This window comes from Rhineura floridana, chromosome 22 (genome assembly GCF_030035675.1).
Source record: "Rhineura floridana isolate rRhiFlo1 chromosome 22, rRhiFlo1.hap2, whole genome shotgun sequence".
NCBI classification, from domain to species: domain Eukaryota; kingdom Metazoa; phylum Chordata; class Lepidosauria; order Squamata; family Rhineuridae; genus Rhineura; species Rhineura floridana.
In genome coordinates, this window is record NC_084501.1 from 6,613,995 (window position 1) to 6,631,914 (window position 17,920).

The following is a 17,920-nucleotide window of genomic DNA, read 5'->3' on the forward strand; positions in this document are numbered from 1 at the left end:
GTTCCTACTGTAGCTGTAACTGGGCAACAGCCTGCCCCCCCCCCAAAAAAGAGTTGTTTGATGCACAACTTACTAGCAGGATCTGCAACAGAATGTTGCAGTGTACCCTCCTCCTAACAGTTCTGGTGCTACCAGATATTCCGTTCAATTCCCCACTCCAGTTTCTTTTTCCGACACCCAACATTCTGTGGCTGTGATCAGTCCTCGCTGGCTTTTTTTTTTTAAGCTGCAGGATGATGTGTTTCTGCATACATAAGTGTTCCTCAGGCCATGACAACACCTGTCTTTTTTCTCAGTAATTAAATGGCCTCCTCAGCCTCCTTCCCCTCCCAGCGCATACCCATGCTCAATTGCAGTCTACACAAGCTCAGATGACTTGCATGTGATGCAGCCATGCTGTGCTTTTGCCCCGCCAAGCATGGAATGAAAAACCTTGCATCAAATCAGACCTTCAGGAATCCTAGGATTACCCCACAAAATATTCCTCTCATGCCAGACATAGACACACTAACGAGCACATCAAACCAGAAGAGCCTGCATAGCTGTTAATAAGAATTTGTTTTAATGGATATGTTGAGCATAATGCGACAGGGTCTAGACTAGTATGCACATTTCAGAAGTCATGTATTTCTCCTCCATGCATCCAAAACATGTGTTGCAGCACATAAGCCATCCACAAACCCAAAAGGATCACTGCTTTGCATTAATTAATTCACAATAAGCCACCCCTCCACTGCTTCCATACTATTGTTATAAATTTCAATAAAAACCTAACTTCACACTCATAACTATTAACCCAGATTAGTATCACTGTTTTGCCCGTTAAGCATGAAGTGAAAGAGAGCATATCCATTCGTTACCTTCCCCAGTTTGTGGCCTATGCCCTCCGCCTCAAGATGTTGTTGGACTACACCTCTCAGCAGACCCAGCCAGCCTTGGCCGATGGGTCAGGGATGACAGGAATTGAACAACACCTGGAGCTAAGAGTTGCGTTAAGAGAGGGTGTATTGGATGCAGCAACACCTCCAAAGCGCCATTGAAATCCTCTCTGTGGCAACTTGCCACACTAGGGAAGGTTAAGACCAGTGGTGGCTAGGCCAGCTCCTTGAAAGTTCAGACTAAAACCCAGAGCGGATTCCACTGCCCCACTGACATAGAGCCACCAGCCGCCACTAATTAAGACAACAGGCTATAGCCAACTATGTATAAATGGGCATGACTAACTGAAGTCACTGATTTCAAATGGATCTATCCTGAGTAGGACGTGGGAGTTTCTTAGAATCAAAGCAAGTGTGTCTGAAATTAAGGCACTTAGAAAACACCCTAGCATGGTGCTAGCAGCAGTATTTAGGGACGGCACCAAGAACATCGTAAGGGCAACAACAATTTTCGATAAAGCAACAGGCTCTCTGTCCACAAAGGATTTTCTAATTCAGACAAGGGATTAAATGGATATGACACACGCCTAATGAGGATGAGTGACACTTTGCCAGATCACTGCTTGGTAGGTTGCTACCTTTCCCCCTCCTGCCTTTTAAGAACTGCACATTTAGACATTCAACAGGTTAAGCTTCCACCATTACTGTATTGCCACAAACAGCCCCTGTTGAATTTCTGCCAAACACACAGCTCTTAGGAGGGACAGAAAGTAGCTTTAGGAAAATGGAATCAACCCTCTTAAACAAGCCGTGACAGGAGGGCAAAAGGCATATGTATGAGAAGTGGTAAGAAGTGTGTACACTGGGGAGGCGGAGGTATGTGTGTACGACAGGGAAAACTTTCACAGATCACTGCCGGAACAATTGTGCATGTGCCATTCAACGGGCAAACGTGTGTGCACATGTGGAACGTTTCTAAGAAGCACAGTCTGCACAACAGTCATGCTCCCTTCTGTTCCACAAGAACAGCTGGTGTATATTTATAAAAAATATGCCTGCCCTGTCTGTGCCATCTCAGTGGGCCACTATGGTTAGCCTCATTCAACTCCCTCTGGACTGTGGGAATCCTCAGGAAGTCCGAGCCCAGACAGAGGTCAGGCAGAACGGCAAAGCCTAGAGATGAGGGGTTGGCTGCCCGGCGGCCTTCTTGTTTGCTCCGGCCGCAGGCCGCTCCCGTTCTTCCCAAAGCGTCACTCCATCACAGGTGCATATTTTCTTGGGGTTCTGGAAGAGGCCAGCGGAGCGTGCGATGATTCCACAGGCCACTCTGGGAAAGGAAAGACAAGAAAGGTGGGCAAAGTCCTTTGCTGCAAAATGGCCACGAGGATGGGGCTTGGCATTCTGTTATTGACTTACAACCATTCCAGAGCTGCCTTTCCCCAAGGGGGCTTTCGCAACAATCAAGATTCAGGGACCATTTTTAAAAAGCAGGATAAGAGGGCAGCAAAAAAATCCAACAGACTAGCCAGTCAAACCGAAATCCAGAGATGTGTTGTACAACTGGGGGGGGGATACCTCTGGCTGGCTCGTGGGCTTCCCAGTTTGCCTCTTCGCTTCACCTCCTTTCCCACCAAACCCCACGGAGGCACACAGAGCTGGACCAAGCCTTCCAGCTCTGGAAAGTTGTATGATTGCTCTCTCACCATCACTTTGTATTACTGATCATTGCTATTGTACAAGAACAAATCAACAATCTCGATATTGGGCGGCATGCACGTACTGCAAAAAATGAATAGATAAACTGGTGGCAAAGGGCACGCTTTGCATAAAGAAGGTCCCAGATTCAACCCCTGGCATCTCCCCACCCTCACCCCTGGGTAAGGTTGGGAGAGACTCCGTGTCTAAAACCCTGGGGAGCCACAGTCAGTCTTTGTAAGTTACACCATAGGAACCTGCCTTACATTCAGTCAGACCACTGACCTATCTAGCTCAGTATTGGCTACACTGACAGACAGCGGCTCTCCAGGGTTTCAGGCAGGAATCTCTCCCAGCCTTACCTGGAGATGCCCAGGATTGAACTTGGGACATTGTGCATCCACAGCAGGTACCCTACCACTGAGCTATGACCCCCTTGATATATGAGCTATGACTCCCTTCGCATGCAGAAGGTCCCAGGTCCAATCCCCAGCATCTCTGGTTTAAAAAGCAGTAAAGTTTAGGGAGCAGGGAGGAGGAAAGACTTTTCTCTGCTCAAGACTCTGAGAAGCTGCCGTGAGCCACAGTTATCAATGTTCAGTTAGATGGATAAAGAGTCCGATCTGGGCTTCCCATGTTTTTGTCAGATGGTTTATTTATTTATTACATTTGTATACCGCCCCATAGCCAAAGCTCTCTGGGCAGTTTATAACAATTAAAAACATGAAAAACAAATATACAAATTTAAAAACACATTTTTTAAAAAACATGCTAAAATGCCTGGGAGAAGAGGAAAGTCTTAACCTGGCGCCGAAAAGATAACAGTGTTGGCGCCAGGTGCACCTCGTCAGGGAGATCATTCCATAATTTAGGGGACTTCCCAAATTTAGCAACTGCCAAGTGCCAACAGACAAGGAGAGCCCTCAACCAATCTTAGTCCTTATTCTTCTTACCTCCCGCCTGAATTTCCAGTGAGTTTTGAGAGTGGGTGGCTTCCGTGGCCCAAATCGTCCTCCCCTGCGTCTACCACCAAGGAGCGGCCTATGATGTCGTGAACCTAAGATGGAGGAGAGCAATGCATGTGCCACTGATCCTCGTTACTCAAGTGACTCTGGAAGGGGGGCTGCTGTACTTAACAGAAGCTAAAAAAAGCAATTAACCAAAACTATTAGGTCATAACACAACAGCTTTGCCACTGGCTGAGCTGATGGGACACGTTATGTTCATGAACATTCCAACTGTTCCAAGAGAAGCAAAAACAGAAAACTGACAAGTAGTGTGACTTTTGTGAGCAATACCACAGAAAAGTCCTTTTGACTGGAAACAACCTCACACAGGACCTTGGGACAGGAGAGGCCGTGCGCTGGGTGGCAGGAAGGGAGTCAGAAAAGGTCTAATACAGTGCAAAGGTAAGTATGAGGAATAGACAGAGATGAACAATTAAGCTTAAAAATTAATACTAGATTCAAAATCTAATTTTCCTGCAGCGGAGGAGTGGATCCATGGTTGCTAAAGGAGCGGGGAGAAAGGGATCAGCTGATGAAGACACATACCATGTGCCTTGTTGTTCCCATAAATCCAATGGAGGCTGGTCGATTAAGGCAAATGGGGCACTGCCCCACTAACAGTTTGCTCTCAGCCAGCCCCAATTATTTGCCTTCTTTATTTACAACAGTTTTTTGGCGGGGGTTGATGCTGTCCATCATCTTCTTCTCCTTAATCTCAGTGTTGCCCTTGTAGATTTCAGCCAGGAGGAAGATGGGGACAAAATTGAAACGAGATGGCTCTGCCTGTCATTGGCTCTGGCTCCACCTACTGTTGGGCTCCCGGCCTTCCACCCCACCACTCCCAACGGGCACCAGCCACCGCTGCATAAGCCCTTTGAGCCACCATCCGCCGTGCTACTCGCTTACTCTGGGAAGCCTCACCTTTAGCTGGTTATCTTCCATCCGGAAGGAAGCCCTCCCGTCAGCACCTGCCAAGATATTTCCAAGATCCCCAGCATGCTGCAAACAGACCCACACAGGCGGCACCATTAGATTCCGAATTGTTCAGCCCAAAGTTGCTATTCTCTCTCTCTCCCTCTCCCTCTCACACACACACAAAATAATGAGTTAACCTGTTGCCTCCCAACACACCTTCCTCCTCTTCACAATCAAGCTTCCCTTAGTCCATCAAGCAGCTGTTTGGTGGCCGGGAAGAGTGTGATTTACATGGGGATGACCATGCATGGGCTCAGGAATCTCCCTATGAATTTGGCAGGGAAGCAGCATTTGGCAGGGAAGCAGCAAAATTTGGTGGTGGCAGGCAATTCGATGGCCGGGGATGGTGGTGCCGGAGGAACCTGTGTGGGCCACACTGAAAGCATCCAAGCCTAAAGAGCAGCCACCAAAGTTTGCCCTTCCCTGAACAAGATAAAAGGTGCCTGTCTCACTTTTCCACCCTCCCTGCCACCTTTCTTGGCTTTGAAAGAAAAGCTGAACTGCTCAGGCAGAAAAGTTCACGCCACCAGCGCCTGTGCTCAGGTGGAAGAATGACAATACATCTGGATGTTTAGCCTGCCCTGAGCCTCAAAACTCAAGTGGGTCACAAATCAGGGCTGCAAGCTTTTCATCGACAGATCAGTCAGTTACCTTTTAAAAATTTTATTGGTGGGGATTCAATTTTAAATCACCAATGGCAAGTTTAATTGGAGGGGATGAGAGTTCAGGGCATGCTTATTATTTTTTTTAGCTTATTTTGGATCAGGCAAGTTGTCTGCCAAGACTCTCCGCAATTTTCAAGTGGTCCATGGGTTAAAAAGTATGGGAACTAGGGATGTAAAATTTCCAGAAATTTTGAAGCCATGGAGGGAAAATGTTTTTTTCTGGTTTTTTTTTAGAAAAAAGGAACTTCTGGAAAAATTGAAAAAATGCAGTATTAGCACTTTTTACAGATTGAAAGTCACTTTGTTACTTCAGGAACATCACATGTAATTATGTACAAGTTGATTTGGCATAAAATTATCATACTATTTTTATTCTTGTAAACAGAATTAAAAAACAGAGTTAAAAATACAGAATAAAAATGAGGCGTGTCTGACAAACCCTGACAATTTAATAATAATAATACATTTAATTTCTGTGTCGCCTATCTGCCCAAAGGCCACTCTAGGCGACGTACAAAACAGTTAAAACACAATGAGATAAAATACAATAATACAATAAAAAACAGCATGAGAATAATACAGCAGCAACAATATTAAAACAGGGTAGGAGGCATTTCAGTCACAGTAATTAACCCTCCCCGGAGATCCCAAAGGCCTGTTGAAAGAGCTAGGTCTTTAAGGCTTTACGGAATACATTTAGGGAAGAGGCGTGCCGGAGATCTTGTGGGAGGGAGTTCCAGAGAGTGGGGGCCGCCACTGAGAATGCCCTCTCTCTTGTACCCGCCAATCTAGCTGTTTTTGTCGGCGGCATTGAGAGAAGGCCTTGAGTGGCTGATCTTGTCGGGCAGCATAATTGGTGGCGTTGAAGGCGCTCCGTAAGATAAACTGGGCCGAGACCGTATAGGGATTTAAAGGTTAATACCAACACCTTGAATTGGGCCCGGAAAACAACTGGAAGCCAGTGTAGATCGAACAACACTGGTGTGATGTGATCCTGGCGGCGACTATTCGTAAGTAGTCGAGCCGCCGCATTTTGTATCAGTTGTAATTTCCGGACCGTTTTCAAGGGTAATCCCACGTAGAGCGCATTACAGTAGTCCAAACGAGAGGTGACCAGGGCGTGTACTACCAGGGGGAGCTGATGAGCAGGAAGGTAGGGTTGCAGCCTTCGTATGAGGTGTAGTTGATACCAGGCTGCCCGGCTCACCGCCGAAATCTGAGCCTCCATGGACAGCCTGGAGTCAAGTACAACCCCAAGGCTGCGGACCTGGTCCTTCAGGGGTAAACTCACCCCATTGAACTTCAGGTCAACATCTCCCAACCTTCTTTTGTCCCCCACAAGTAGCACCTCGGTCTTATCGGGGTTCAGCTTCAGCTTGTTCAGCTATAGAATTTAAATTCTATAGAATTCAGACTGGAATACTATAAAATACAATATAATCAAACACCAATAAAAATACAATAAAAAATACAGTAGGGCCCCACTTATACGGCGGGTTCTGTTTCAGACCCCCGCCGTAAAGCAGAACCCCATTGACTTTAATGGGGCGCGTTGCGAGAAAATGATGCGAAAATGCCGCAAAAGTGGCTTTAAAAGAGGGGAGGAAAGCCACCGCATTAGCTGAACGCCGGTAAGCAGAGCACCGGTAAGCGGGTCCCTTACATTACAATTGCTACCACAGGCAGAAAAAAATATGGCTATGTGCCAAAAAGATGCATGTTTGAGGTTATTAACAGAAGACATGGCTGGGGGACCCGATGGCCCTCCAGATGTGGTTGGACTACAACTCCAAGGATAGCTGGGTCTGATGGGAGGTGGAACCCAGAAACATCTGGAGGGCTGGAGGGTCCGCAGCAGTGTCTTCTGCTAATAACCTGCCTGAAGAGATCAAACATGTGGAGATATCACAACTCACCCTATGCACATCCTGAGGGCCCCCATGACATTCCCCATAAGGATTGAAGTGGTCCCCGCAGCTGTTTGAGACAGAAGAAAAGTTTGGGACCGACAGCCAGTAAAAGCAAAGGTCCCATTCACAGCCATCTCCGCTTAAAGCTGAAGAGACTCCCCAAAGGTGCCTGCCCACACCTCTCACCTGTCACAGGAACCAGTGACATCCCCAAACTCATGAACGTGCAGGCCGTGCAGGCCGGGCTCCAGACCATCAATGGTGCCATCAATGAGGCAGCTCTGTGGGGAGACTTGCAAGAACCTCACCACACCTTGGACCAAGACCAAGCCAGACATCATGGCCACCGCTGCGCCACCAAAAGATTCTGTAAAGGGAAGAGGCACAAGAGCAGGTCATTTTCTTCATGGAGTTCTCTTACACACAGAGAGAAAGAAAGAAAGAGAGACAGACAGACAGCCTCTTGCAGCAGAAGAGAATAATTATCATTTTACAGATGAGAAGGGCGGGAAAGAGAATTGACAGCAGAGACAGGACTTGAACTCACAACTCACACTAAACTCTCTAGTGCAGGGTGGGCAACCTGTGGCCCTAGGGCAGGGGTGGGGAGCCTCTGGCCAAATGGGGGGGAGGAATGTTGGCCCACCACGGTTCCAGTTTGGCCATTTTTGTTAAACACTGCCCACCTGTCAATCAGGTGGCATCATTTTGATGGGCAGACAATGTGACCTTAATGGGTGGGTTTTATGGGCACAGCTGACCTCTGCAGAAAGCAGGATTGAATCCTCTGCTTATTGGTTGATGGACAGGATGTTCAATCCTGCTGGGTTTGGCTGGGCAGAAAGCAGGACTGAATCCTCCTGAGTAGGACTGAAGTGGCACATGCAGTCGATCCCTGCACCTAGGAGGGCTGAACCATCAGCTGATGGCTGGGGAATTTGATCCCTGTTGGTTCAGCTGCACGCATGGGGAAGTGATGCACACAGTCCATCTGTGCAGAAAGCAGGATTAGACCACCTCACCCATCAGCTGATGTTCAACCTGCTTGGTCACTATCTTCCTCCACCCTTACTGGCCAACTCTGACAATTACTGGCCAGTGCCAACCGCAGGGTTTAGAGATGGGGAGATGAAGATCTAGCTCACCAAGCCAAAAAGGTTCCCCACCTCTGCCTCTTGGCCTGATGTCAAAAGCCCTCTGCAAGTCATCAGTCCAGATCTGCCCCTTCCCCACGTAGCATGCTGGGCAGAGAAAGAGAGAAGGGAGGTGGCTCCACCTGCCCAAGTCTTCTGCACCACCCCAAATTGGCATACACCCTCTGACAGGTTGCCCATAAGGGGATGCAGCCCCCAACAGGAAAAAAAAGAGCTGATGCCTCCTGTTTTGTCACATTTTTCTCTGTACCAACATATTTTCTGAAAAAAATCATTACCCCCCTCCCCCCGGTTAACAACAATTCCCAGGATTCATTTGGAAGGAGTCAAAGAAAAGGTCATCACACTTAGCTTGTATTTAAAAACTAATGTTACAATTTGTTGTGGAAATATTCTTGGGCAGAAAGTAAGCCAGAAGGGGATGAGACGGAAGCAGCTTACCAGGCACAGCACCTCCCATTCCTTTCAACACAGCCTTACGCCCGGTGCTCTCCAAAAGGCTTTGGGCCTTCTCAGTGCTGAGACTAGTCTCCACCAGCACGATCTGTGAATCCAGCTGGATGTGAAGCACCTGGAGGCCTGGAGGAGGGGAAGAGAGAGAGAGAGAGAGAGGTGAGGAGGGGAGTTGTAATCCAGCAATGTCGGGAGGGCCAAAGGTCCCCCACACCTGTCCTACCGGATGTAAACAGTGGCACCTGGCAAAGGGCTTTTGATGCTGAATGGTACCCGTAGACGAGATGAAGAGCTAGATCGGCTATTTATTTATGTATTAAAAAACACTACATCCCACTTTTCACCACCTAGGTCTCAGAGTGGATAATTAATTGATCTGATATTGTAACACATTCTTTAGTACCTCTGCACTTTCTGAGGAGCATCAACATGAGCATTGGGGGAAAAATAGTATCTCGCTACCCATGAAGGAGAGGGGAAAAAACTGGTATGCCCACTTCACGGACAGGGTTTCCCGTGGTGGGAGGGGAACATGTGACCCTCAAGATGTTGCTCACCTTCAGCGACCATCATATTAAACGATTGGCGATACTGGTTAGGGCTAGCAGGCATTTCAACAGCATCTGGAGGGCCAGAGGATCCCCATCCCTGAGCTACGGTTTAAAAGGTCACAACCCTTACTGCTCCTGTCACCTGGTATTCCCCGAAGAGAAGACTGAATAGCATCCACACAGTTCTGACAGGTCATCTGGACAGCAAATTCTAGCTGGAAAAAAGAAAGAAAGAGAGTGACGCTCTCATGAATCCAAAACTTCTGGCTAAAAAAAGGAAGTATAAACGGTCGTTTTATATAGAATGTAAAATATTTCTTATCAACCTACAGCTGGAACATGATTTCAGATTGCCAGACACCATTCAAGAACAGCAGATCTATCAATGCCTACTAGTCATGATGGCCAAAATGGAGCTCCATATTCAGAGGATCACCAGCTGCTGGAGACAAACAATACTGCATAGCTGTCACTCTCTTGTTCTGCTTATATGATGTCCCTCTGGCCACAGCTGGAGATAGTGCTGAACATGGTGGACTGCTGGTCCTTCCTGGCAGGTTAACAGTTATGTTTGTAGGGTAAGGAGTCTCTTCGAATTTGTACAGAGTTCACTGACTAGCAGCACCTCTCCAAGGTTTTACACAGGTGTCTTTGCCAGCCCTACATGGAGATAAGGTGTCACCTTTGAGGAATATGGTCCGCCACACACCCTCTCACTCCTGTATTCTAAGCCTGCATGAGAGTTAGTACATCTTGTTCTTCTGCAAAGCATGAAGTGAAAGGATCAGGGAAAATCCATCTTTCCACAACAAATAATTGGATATTACAACAAAATAAACCAGAACTATCACTAGAAGCTGAAATGATGAAACTGAGGTTATCATACTTTGGACACATAATGAGAAGACCTGATTCACTAGGAAAGACAATCATGCTGGGGAAAACAGAAGGGAGTAGAAAAAGAGGAAGGCCAAACAAGAGATGGATTGATTCTATAAAGGAAGCCACAGACCTGAACTTACAAGATCTGAACAGGGTGGTTCATGACAGATGCTCTTGGAGGTCACTGATTCATAGGGTCGCCATAAGTCGAAATCGACTTGGAGGCACATAACAACAACAACAACAAGGATATTTCCGCATTTCTGCAGCAATTTGTGGCGTTTTTTTTTAAAAAATAAAAATTCTTCAGCATTTTAGTGCAAATTTATCCTACTAAATACAACTTTATATACATACGTATCTGTATGTAGCTTTGACTAACATACACATTTTTGCAAGCAATTTCTCCTAATATAATGCATTTTTGAATGTTATTTACACTAATATATGCATTTTTGTAAACATTCTTTGGTTGGAGAACTACATTGCAAGATTTGGATAAATGCGAATTTCAAAGGATGGCTGTGTTTCAGTTCTCATGGTTTTTGAAAGAGTAAATTTGATAATATGGCTTTACATGAGAACCAAATCGAACTTCTCCCCTACCTAACTTTAGTGCCAACAATCAAGGGACCCCAGTGGTTATCAGTTAGAATTTTATAAAGTTTGGACACTTTTTTTAAAAAAATCTTTCAACATGTTAAGCAATAATGATTCAGGGACTTTGCACATTTGAAAGCATTCAAACATGTGTTTTACCACTGAACTATTACCCATCCCCATTTCCCTACCCAACAAAACATAACCATTCCATTCTCTTCCTACATGTCTGCACAACAGACAGAAATACAGCAGGTGCAGACGTCCCCCATACCAAGAAAAGCTTCACCTGCTGGATTTGTGCCTGTTGGGCATCTGTAGAAAACCCAAGAGCCAGAGCCACGCAAAATAATTAGCAATCCCTGGGGACGAGAGTATTTCTCCCACCCTGCAGCTGGTGCCTCCTCCACCGTCTCCTGGAGGTGCTTCCATCGTAGCCACCGCCTCCTTTCTTAACGGGGAAATATTGCGGACCTGATCGCACAAGACGCACAACAGGATACCGGAAGAGACTTGCCTGCCACTCTAGCCCACCGCCACCTCTATGGTCGAAGACTAACTCTTCCAGTCCAATCCAGCCTAGTGCCGAGACGATGACGTCAGTTCCCCCCCCAACCGAAGATTCCTCTCTCTCGATATCACAGCCGGAACTAAAGTCGCGCGTGTAGCGTTCGGGCGGGAAGTAGATTTTTGCAGGACCCGCTCCAGCGTGCAGTAACCATGACGACCACTTAATTACTCAGGCGCTGCTGGTGCTGCCGCCGCCGCCATCACCGGCCTCTCCACGATGATTTCGTTTTTCTCCCTTCCCAAGCGCGAGCTTTACGCTCTTGAGAACGCGGAAAAGGCCACCCAGCAGCTGCATGACCAGTACCAGCACATCCTTGCGCCCCTGTCCCTGTTCCCCGCCAGTCTCTCCAGGTTGAGGACCTCGATCGAGGAAGCGTCCCCCTCTGCCCTCCGGTCCCGGCAGAAAGTGGTGCCTGTGCCCATCTCCCTGACCGCCCTCATGCAGCTGGTAAAAGGGAGGCTGGAGGTGGGGCCTCAGTGGGCGCACATCCCCCACCGGCAGCAGTGGGCCTTCCGGCAGATCATCCTAACTGAGGTCAAGCACATTTTCAAGGATGTCCAACATTCGCTGTACGACCCGGCCTTCAGCCCTCAGACAAACCGGGATCTCTACCAGCACCTGGTGACCTACATTGGCTTGGTATGCCAGCATCTCTTCCTTCACTACCTGTATCTCATGGAGCACCGCCGTACGCTGGCCATCTTCACCGACTACGCCAACCTCACGCGCTTCTCTGCCCAACTCTCCCTGGACTGCTCTAGGTTCCTCAACGTGGCAGCCGTCCGCCACCGCCTAGTAATAGAGATGAAAACCCTGCAAAGCCGCCAGACGGAGGCATCCAAGAAGCGGCTTAGCACAATGGGTGGAAAGTTGCCACAGAGCCAGAGCTGCCGCTTGGGTTTCACCATCGATCACTTCATCAGGCTCACCAGACCTCACGTGCCAACCATGAAACAGAAGATAGCGAAAGATATCAAAGAACTTGAGGAATTGCCATTGTTGGACATGAACAAAATAAAGCAATTAAACCTACCAACACTGAGCTCGAATATCCACTTGAGACAAATGCCATGTGCTGCAGTCCCAATGCCTTGCCCATGTACGGCTACTTTGGGCGACTGGGCTAAACCACAACAGGCTAGGCAGGCTTTTTCTACCAGTCTTAGGAAGAGCCAGTCACTGCCCAATATGAGAATTGGGCAGCTCCTAGTGGATGAACTTGGAATCCGTTTAACTCTGCGCCGTCTCAGCCCTGATCTGCCTTGCCACTTCACTGAGACCACTGAGGATGATGACATCAAGGGACCGGCACGGCTGGCTGAGGACCTCCGATGGCTAGCACAGAGATCAGTCCTGAAAAGCAGCCTGCCGAAAGGAGAGCATGATGATGGTGATGATTCAGAGCTCCCCCCTCTCATTAAAGCCTTGACACGGCGGAAGGCTAATGAAGCCCGTCTGGAGCACCTTCAGAGAATGCTTTCTTCTCTACAACAAGAGGAGTCTTTTGAGATGTCACGGAGAAACACCATCATAGCTGCTCCAGCCTCTCATCCTCAGGCTGCAACAGTGAACTTTAAAGTCAATGATAGGATGGTTGTGAAGGCGGCTGATATGCAAGTGTCAGAAAGAACCTACTTGGAGGCTTTGGCTTTGGAGAGATGCCCAGCAATTTACAACCACCTCCTTGGGGAGATAGATAATGCTACACTGAAGTCTCTGGATGCAAATCTTTCCACGGGGCAAGAGGTCAGGGATATGTACAAGGAACTGATGAATACCATCCCAAAAGACCACTTGAAGGTGGACCTAGGGCCCTTGACAGAATCACCTGCAACCAACATGCAACTGGCTGGGTGCTTTGCTTCCTCAACACTGACTAGGAAGAAAAGCGAGCAGATCATTAATGAAGAACTGAGTAAAATCCTGCCGGCTGGACCATACTACCCTGATGTAGTGATAGACACACCCATGACCCCAAATCTACCTTTCAAAAGGAATGTGGGTAAAAAACAATATGCCTCTTGGCTGAAATGGTGGAAGGCAACTTTTAACACCGATGATTATCTGAAGTATATTGGCATCAAGGAATCCGATTATTTGCCAGTGATATTTCATTTGTACAGTGATAAGGACACAGAGGAGGAGGAGCCTTTATTAAGCAAGGAGGAAATCAAGAAACAAGAGAAGGTGAAGAAAGAAGCAATAAAGAAAGCTGCCGAGCTTCAAATGAAGCAGGAAGAATTTGAACCTGGGAAGTGGAATTCCAATAGCATCAACGTGGGGGGATTGGGAACTTTTGTTTGCTATAACCACAAGCCTGAAGATCTCAAGGTCTTCCAGAGAAGGCTGGAAAGACTCTGGACAGTTCTTCATTTCACTGAACGGGAAAGACTGGATATGGCAATTAAGTACAGCTCTAACCAATATTACTTGCTGCTCCCAGAAATGCTCCAGGCCTGGGAGGCAGCAGCACGGGCTATCCAGGACCGGGAGCTCATGCTGGCTGAACTGGAAAAGTTTGAAGAAACTGCTTCGGATCCAAACCGCTTGTTCAGCAGGGCCCCCCAGTCCTTTGCAATGCGAATGAAGGAATCTAGAACCAGGAGCCGCTTGCACTCTGAGCTGGCTCGCTATGACTCAGAGATCTCTTTCATTCTGAACCACATCAAAGCAACTTTCAATGACACAGTGACCTTCAAGGGGCGCCCATATGTGCAGAAGATGGCATGGGACACAGTGGAGATGCTTTATTGGTTGCAACAGGAGCGCCGTGCTAATACACTGAGGAAAGCAGTCCAAAGAAGGAGCCAAATTAGGAGACTCCCCTCTGTTATTTAAAGACTGGCACCAGTGTCCAGATAACAGGTCAACACACGAAGACAGCAGTTGAGGACATCTCTGCACAGGCACCAGATCCATTTGCATATTTTCTAGTCGAGTTCCCCTTCAAACAAGCCAAAGGTCAAGGAACATGGAGTCAGCCCCAGCAATCTAGATGTAATTTTGTGCCATGGTCTAGGAGGCAGGCAATGGATTCATGCAAACAGCAACAGCCACAAAGGTGTATATGTGGACGGGTACCAAATTCCAAGACGCAGTGTGCCTTCACCTAGCTCATTTCACATTTCAGAGGATCTGCAGGAATTTGTGAGATGTGCCTTATCCACCAATGAATGCAATCCCATGAAGAATGTAAGGTTCCTGATATCCTCTAAAAATGTTTCTTATCCTCATGGTTTAAAGTATTGGCAGGATCTTTGAAAGGCTCTAGTATTTAAATTTGTTATAGCTTACAGACTGCAATAGGCTTGCTGAGCTTCTTCTGCTAGCCTTACCTTCCCATCCTCATTGCCTTGTCACTTTTCTCTGCTGCCATATTTCTGGGATGCTGACGCTCATTCATAATTGCCTTGGATCAATCTTCTCCAGATATGTTTCCAACAGCTTGCACCTCCCAAGAGGGACACCATTCCCCTTGCCTGCACGATGTGCAAAGATTCATGATACACCCACCGCATTCTGCCATGCACCACTCCCTCAATCCCCCTAGGGTTTCTGGTACTGGCTGCACCCAACAGCTCCCCCCCCCACCTGCACTCTGTTCCATTGTGGATGACAGCAGCTGGCTGAGGTGGCTGTGCCAGTCTCCCTGGGAGAGTGAGGAAGTGGAGCAAGGCAGTTTGGCGTATGAATACAGAGGTTCCATTCAACTGCAGACAGGCAGTACAGGTTGCCCTCAAGATGATGGAAGCTGGGGCAGATGCGTTTTGTCCTGTCCCACAGTTGAATAGTACTGGGGCCTGAGTGGCTTACCCATCAATCCCAGAAGGCAGCTGGAGAGTATACGCAAAACAAAACAAAACGTGTGGTGGCAGTGGGGAGGCCAGCAACTAGTTTTCTTACAGGGCCACTTTTGACAAGAGGGTGTGGGTGGAAGTCAAGACTACAATCCTCATCCTGCTGGATGGCTGAGTTATTCTTGTTATTACATCAAATTCCCTTCACATCTCTTATACCTGCGGGTAACCAGACAAGACAGCTAACATCTTTTGGGAGCTGGGTTTTATGCAGAGCCACCAGTTGCTGCTCCCTGTGCTAGACAGACACCTGACTCTTCCCCCACCCAGATCTCGTCTTCTCTGTCTAATGCAGATGGCCATCCTGGCACTTATCACTGTATATTAGCTCCATGCTCTAGATCAGGGATGAGGAACCCGTGGCATTCTAGATGTTGTTGGACTCCAATTCCCACCAGTTCCAGGCAGCAGAGCCAAGAGCCAGGAATGATAGGAGCTGTTGTAGTCCAACTTCCGGAAGGAGAGATGCCTCGTCCCTGCTCAAACGTGCAGCACCTAGAACCAGAGCTTGGAAAAGTTACTTTTTTTGAGCTACAACTCCCATCAGCCCCAGCCAGCATGGCCACTGGATTGGGCTGATGGGAGTTGCAGTTTAAAATAACTTTTCCAAGCTCTGCCTAGAACACTACGTGACAATAAATTGTAATCATTGGTGGCTATGTTGGTCCTGTAGAATAGACAGGAAGATCCCAAAAGAAGTTTTAGTGGTGCCATTGGAATAAGCTTGTTTCACAGGATTCTTCCTGCCTGATTAAGAGTGCTGCACCACCAAAGGCTTTAAACACTGGCTCTGTTAATAAAATATATCTCACAGATCCCCCACCTCTACAGTTGTGCCACTAGTGTTAATGTTATCAATTAACCCTGGCAGCTTTTCTTTTAGGGGAGTTGCGGGAGCAAAAATATGTCATTGAGCTGAAGACACAGATAATTGGCTTTATCCCAGTGCCTCAACATGGCCCATTTTTATTTATATTTCACTTCGCAAAGGACAGGTCCCTGCAATTTAAATTTCAAGAGGATAAATGGGGGGGGGATGAGATTTGTTACCCATGCTTAGGCTTGGTTATAGGCTTACCACACAATCCTAACCATGTTTACTCAGAAGCAAGCCCTACTGAATACAGAATTGCAGCCTGCATTGAGGTAGGGCATGAGAACGGGAGTGGGGATTGAGTCAAATGCATAATGCAAAATAACTGAGTTTTGAGGAGGGATGAGGCAGAGGTTTTGGAAGGCAGTTCCAAGCAATAAGGAGCAGAAAAGGCTGAGTCATTTGAGGCCTACTGGATCAGAATCTGCCCTCAACTCCTAAAGGATGTGATGTGTCTCACCTTATGCTAGGACATCAAAAGCTGCCATGAACAGACATCAAGGGTACAAGTGCCATATTTGGACCCAGAAAGCAACTTTCCTTGAAGTCAGACTGTCTTGCTCCCCCAATAAAATCTAACTTGGCTTACTTGTTTGAGTCACCTACCAAAGAGGTTTATTCTGGTGGCATCCCAATTGTTCTCTCTAGTACATGGACTGACCTGTGTAGGAGGCAGTGCAAAGTGACCCTGACCAGTTGTGGGGGTGGTATGAATGCCATTTTGGTCCCATTCTTCCCTAGAACTCTTGGAATCCAGAGAATCATTTTTATACATACCAGTCTGCTTATGACAGGTCCGTTCTTCCTCTTCCAGCCAGAAACCTTGGCCTGCTCTGCCTGTGTCCTACTTATTTGCAGCATTTATATAGAAGCTGATAAAATGATGGGCAGGGATTTCTTCACCTGAGATTAAAACTGGCCACCAAGATGGACTATTTATGCCTTAAGGCGTTTCTATACTGCAGTCTTCCCATGCTGGCTGAGGCTGACGGGGAGTAGTAGTCCAAAACGTCTGGAGAGGTCCTCTGCTGCTTTTCAGGCAAACCTCACAAAGCAATTTATATAAAATGGTTAAACCAATCATAAAAATTATGCAAACTGCTTTAGCCTCGTGGGAAATGAAATAAGTAGTAAATCAGAAAAGACAAGTAACTGTCTTGAAGAAGCAATTTCCTCTCCTATCAGAGGGACAAGAATGTCCTGCCCAGTCCCTCCTGGTGGCAGGACTGAGGGGCCATCCCTGGAAGATGCCTGGCACAGCTCACCAAGCTGGCTGATTCTTCTTCCCTCAGTCAAGCTGGTTCTTCTGAAGGCAGCCCTCCTGTGCCACAACATAATTTGCTTGAGGCAGCGCATTCTGTGTCCTCAGCAGTCCTGATCCATGGGACACAAGTCATCAGCAATTTCTCCTGCATGAACCCCACTGAAATGAAGGGGAATGGTAAAAGAGCACAGCCGTGTTATTGTGCATTGCCCATACATTCCAGTGGGAGTCAACTGAACCTCCTGGGGAACTGTAGCTCCTGCACATGCATAAAGTATTTTCTGCCTCAAGCACCAAAGCATCTCTATGGTTAGATGCTAGGCACACCCCAAGGATCAGAAATACCGATTACACAAAGCAGGTAGAACCGCACACTTTTTTTAGCTGTACACTCTGGACAGGTTTCTTTCCCAACACAGAAAAGTGGAAGGCAGAAAGGGTGGTGGAACATGCGTGCGGAGATCACCTTGGGGTTGCTATTTGAAACTACAGCAATGTCTCTCCCAAGTGAAGGAGTGGCAGATATAAACGGAGATGGGTGATCCCAATAAGGAATAAGCAAATCCTCCCACACGTTTCCAATT

At 47.4% G+C, this 17,920-nt stretch overlaps 2 protein-coding genes across 3 annotated transcripts; one reads left to right on the forward strand and one right to left on the reverse strand.

Moving 5' to 3' along the window:
- Positions 1–543: 543 nt before the first annotated feature.
- Positions 544–11,302, reverse strand: CCS (copper chaperone for superoxide dismutase). Of its 2 annotated transcripts, XM_061606402.1 has the most exons (9): positions 11,158–11,302; positions 9,431–9,503; positions 8,726–8,863; positions 8,297–8,371; positions 7,317–7,497; positions 7,137–7,197; positions 4,502–4,579; positions 3,527–3,630; positions 544–2,205 (listed from the first exon to the last, which is right to left on the reverse strand). In XM_061606402.1, exons 1-9 carry the CDS (start codon positions 11,200–11,202, stop codon positions 2,052–2,054), a joined length of 909 nt encoding a protein of 302 aa, XP_061462386.1. In that variant the 5' UTR covers positions 11,203–11,302; the 3' UTR covers positions 544–2,051. The 2 variants fall into 2 exon arrangements, with proteins under 2 accessions (XP_061462386.1, XP_061462387.1); XM_061606403.1 differs by lacking the exon at positions 8,297–8,371 and having other exon boundaries at positions 11,158–11,298.
- A 162-nt stretch (positions 11,303–11,464) lies between these two features.
- CCDC87 (coiled-coil domain containing 87) lies at positions 11,465–16,074 on the forward strand. The gene has a single exon (XM_061605851.1). The coding sequence runs from the start codon at positions 11,558–11,560 to the stop codon at positions 14,177–14,179; it is 2,622 nt and encodes an 873-aa protein (XP_061461835.1). The 5' UTR covers positions 11,465–11,557; the 3' UTR covers positions 14,180–16,074.
- Positions 16,075–17,920: the final 1,846 nt, after the last annotated feature.

What these genes read in the sequence shown, in the direction of transcription:
- CCS (XM_061606402.1), bottom strand. Translation starts at nt 11,202, where the DNA reads ATGGAAGCACCTCCAGGAGACGGTGGAGGAGGCACCAGCTGCAGG. An exon ending in CATCAGGCCAAGAGGCAGAG is followed by an intron (nt 7,498 to 8,296) that starts GTGGGGAACCTT and finishes TTCCCTTTACAG; the next exon opens with AATCTTTTGGTGGCGCAGCG. An exon ending in ACTGGAAATTCAGGCGGGAG is followed by an intron (nt 2,206 to 3,526) that starts GTAAGAAGAATA and finishes TTCCTTTCCCAG; the next exon opens with AGTGGCCTGTGGAATCATCG.
- CCDC87 (XM_061605851.1), top strand. Translation starts at nt 11,558, where the DNA reads ATGATTTCGTTTTTCTCCCTTCCCAAGCGCGAGCTTTACGCTCTTGAG.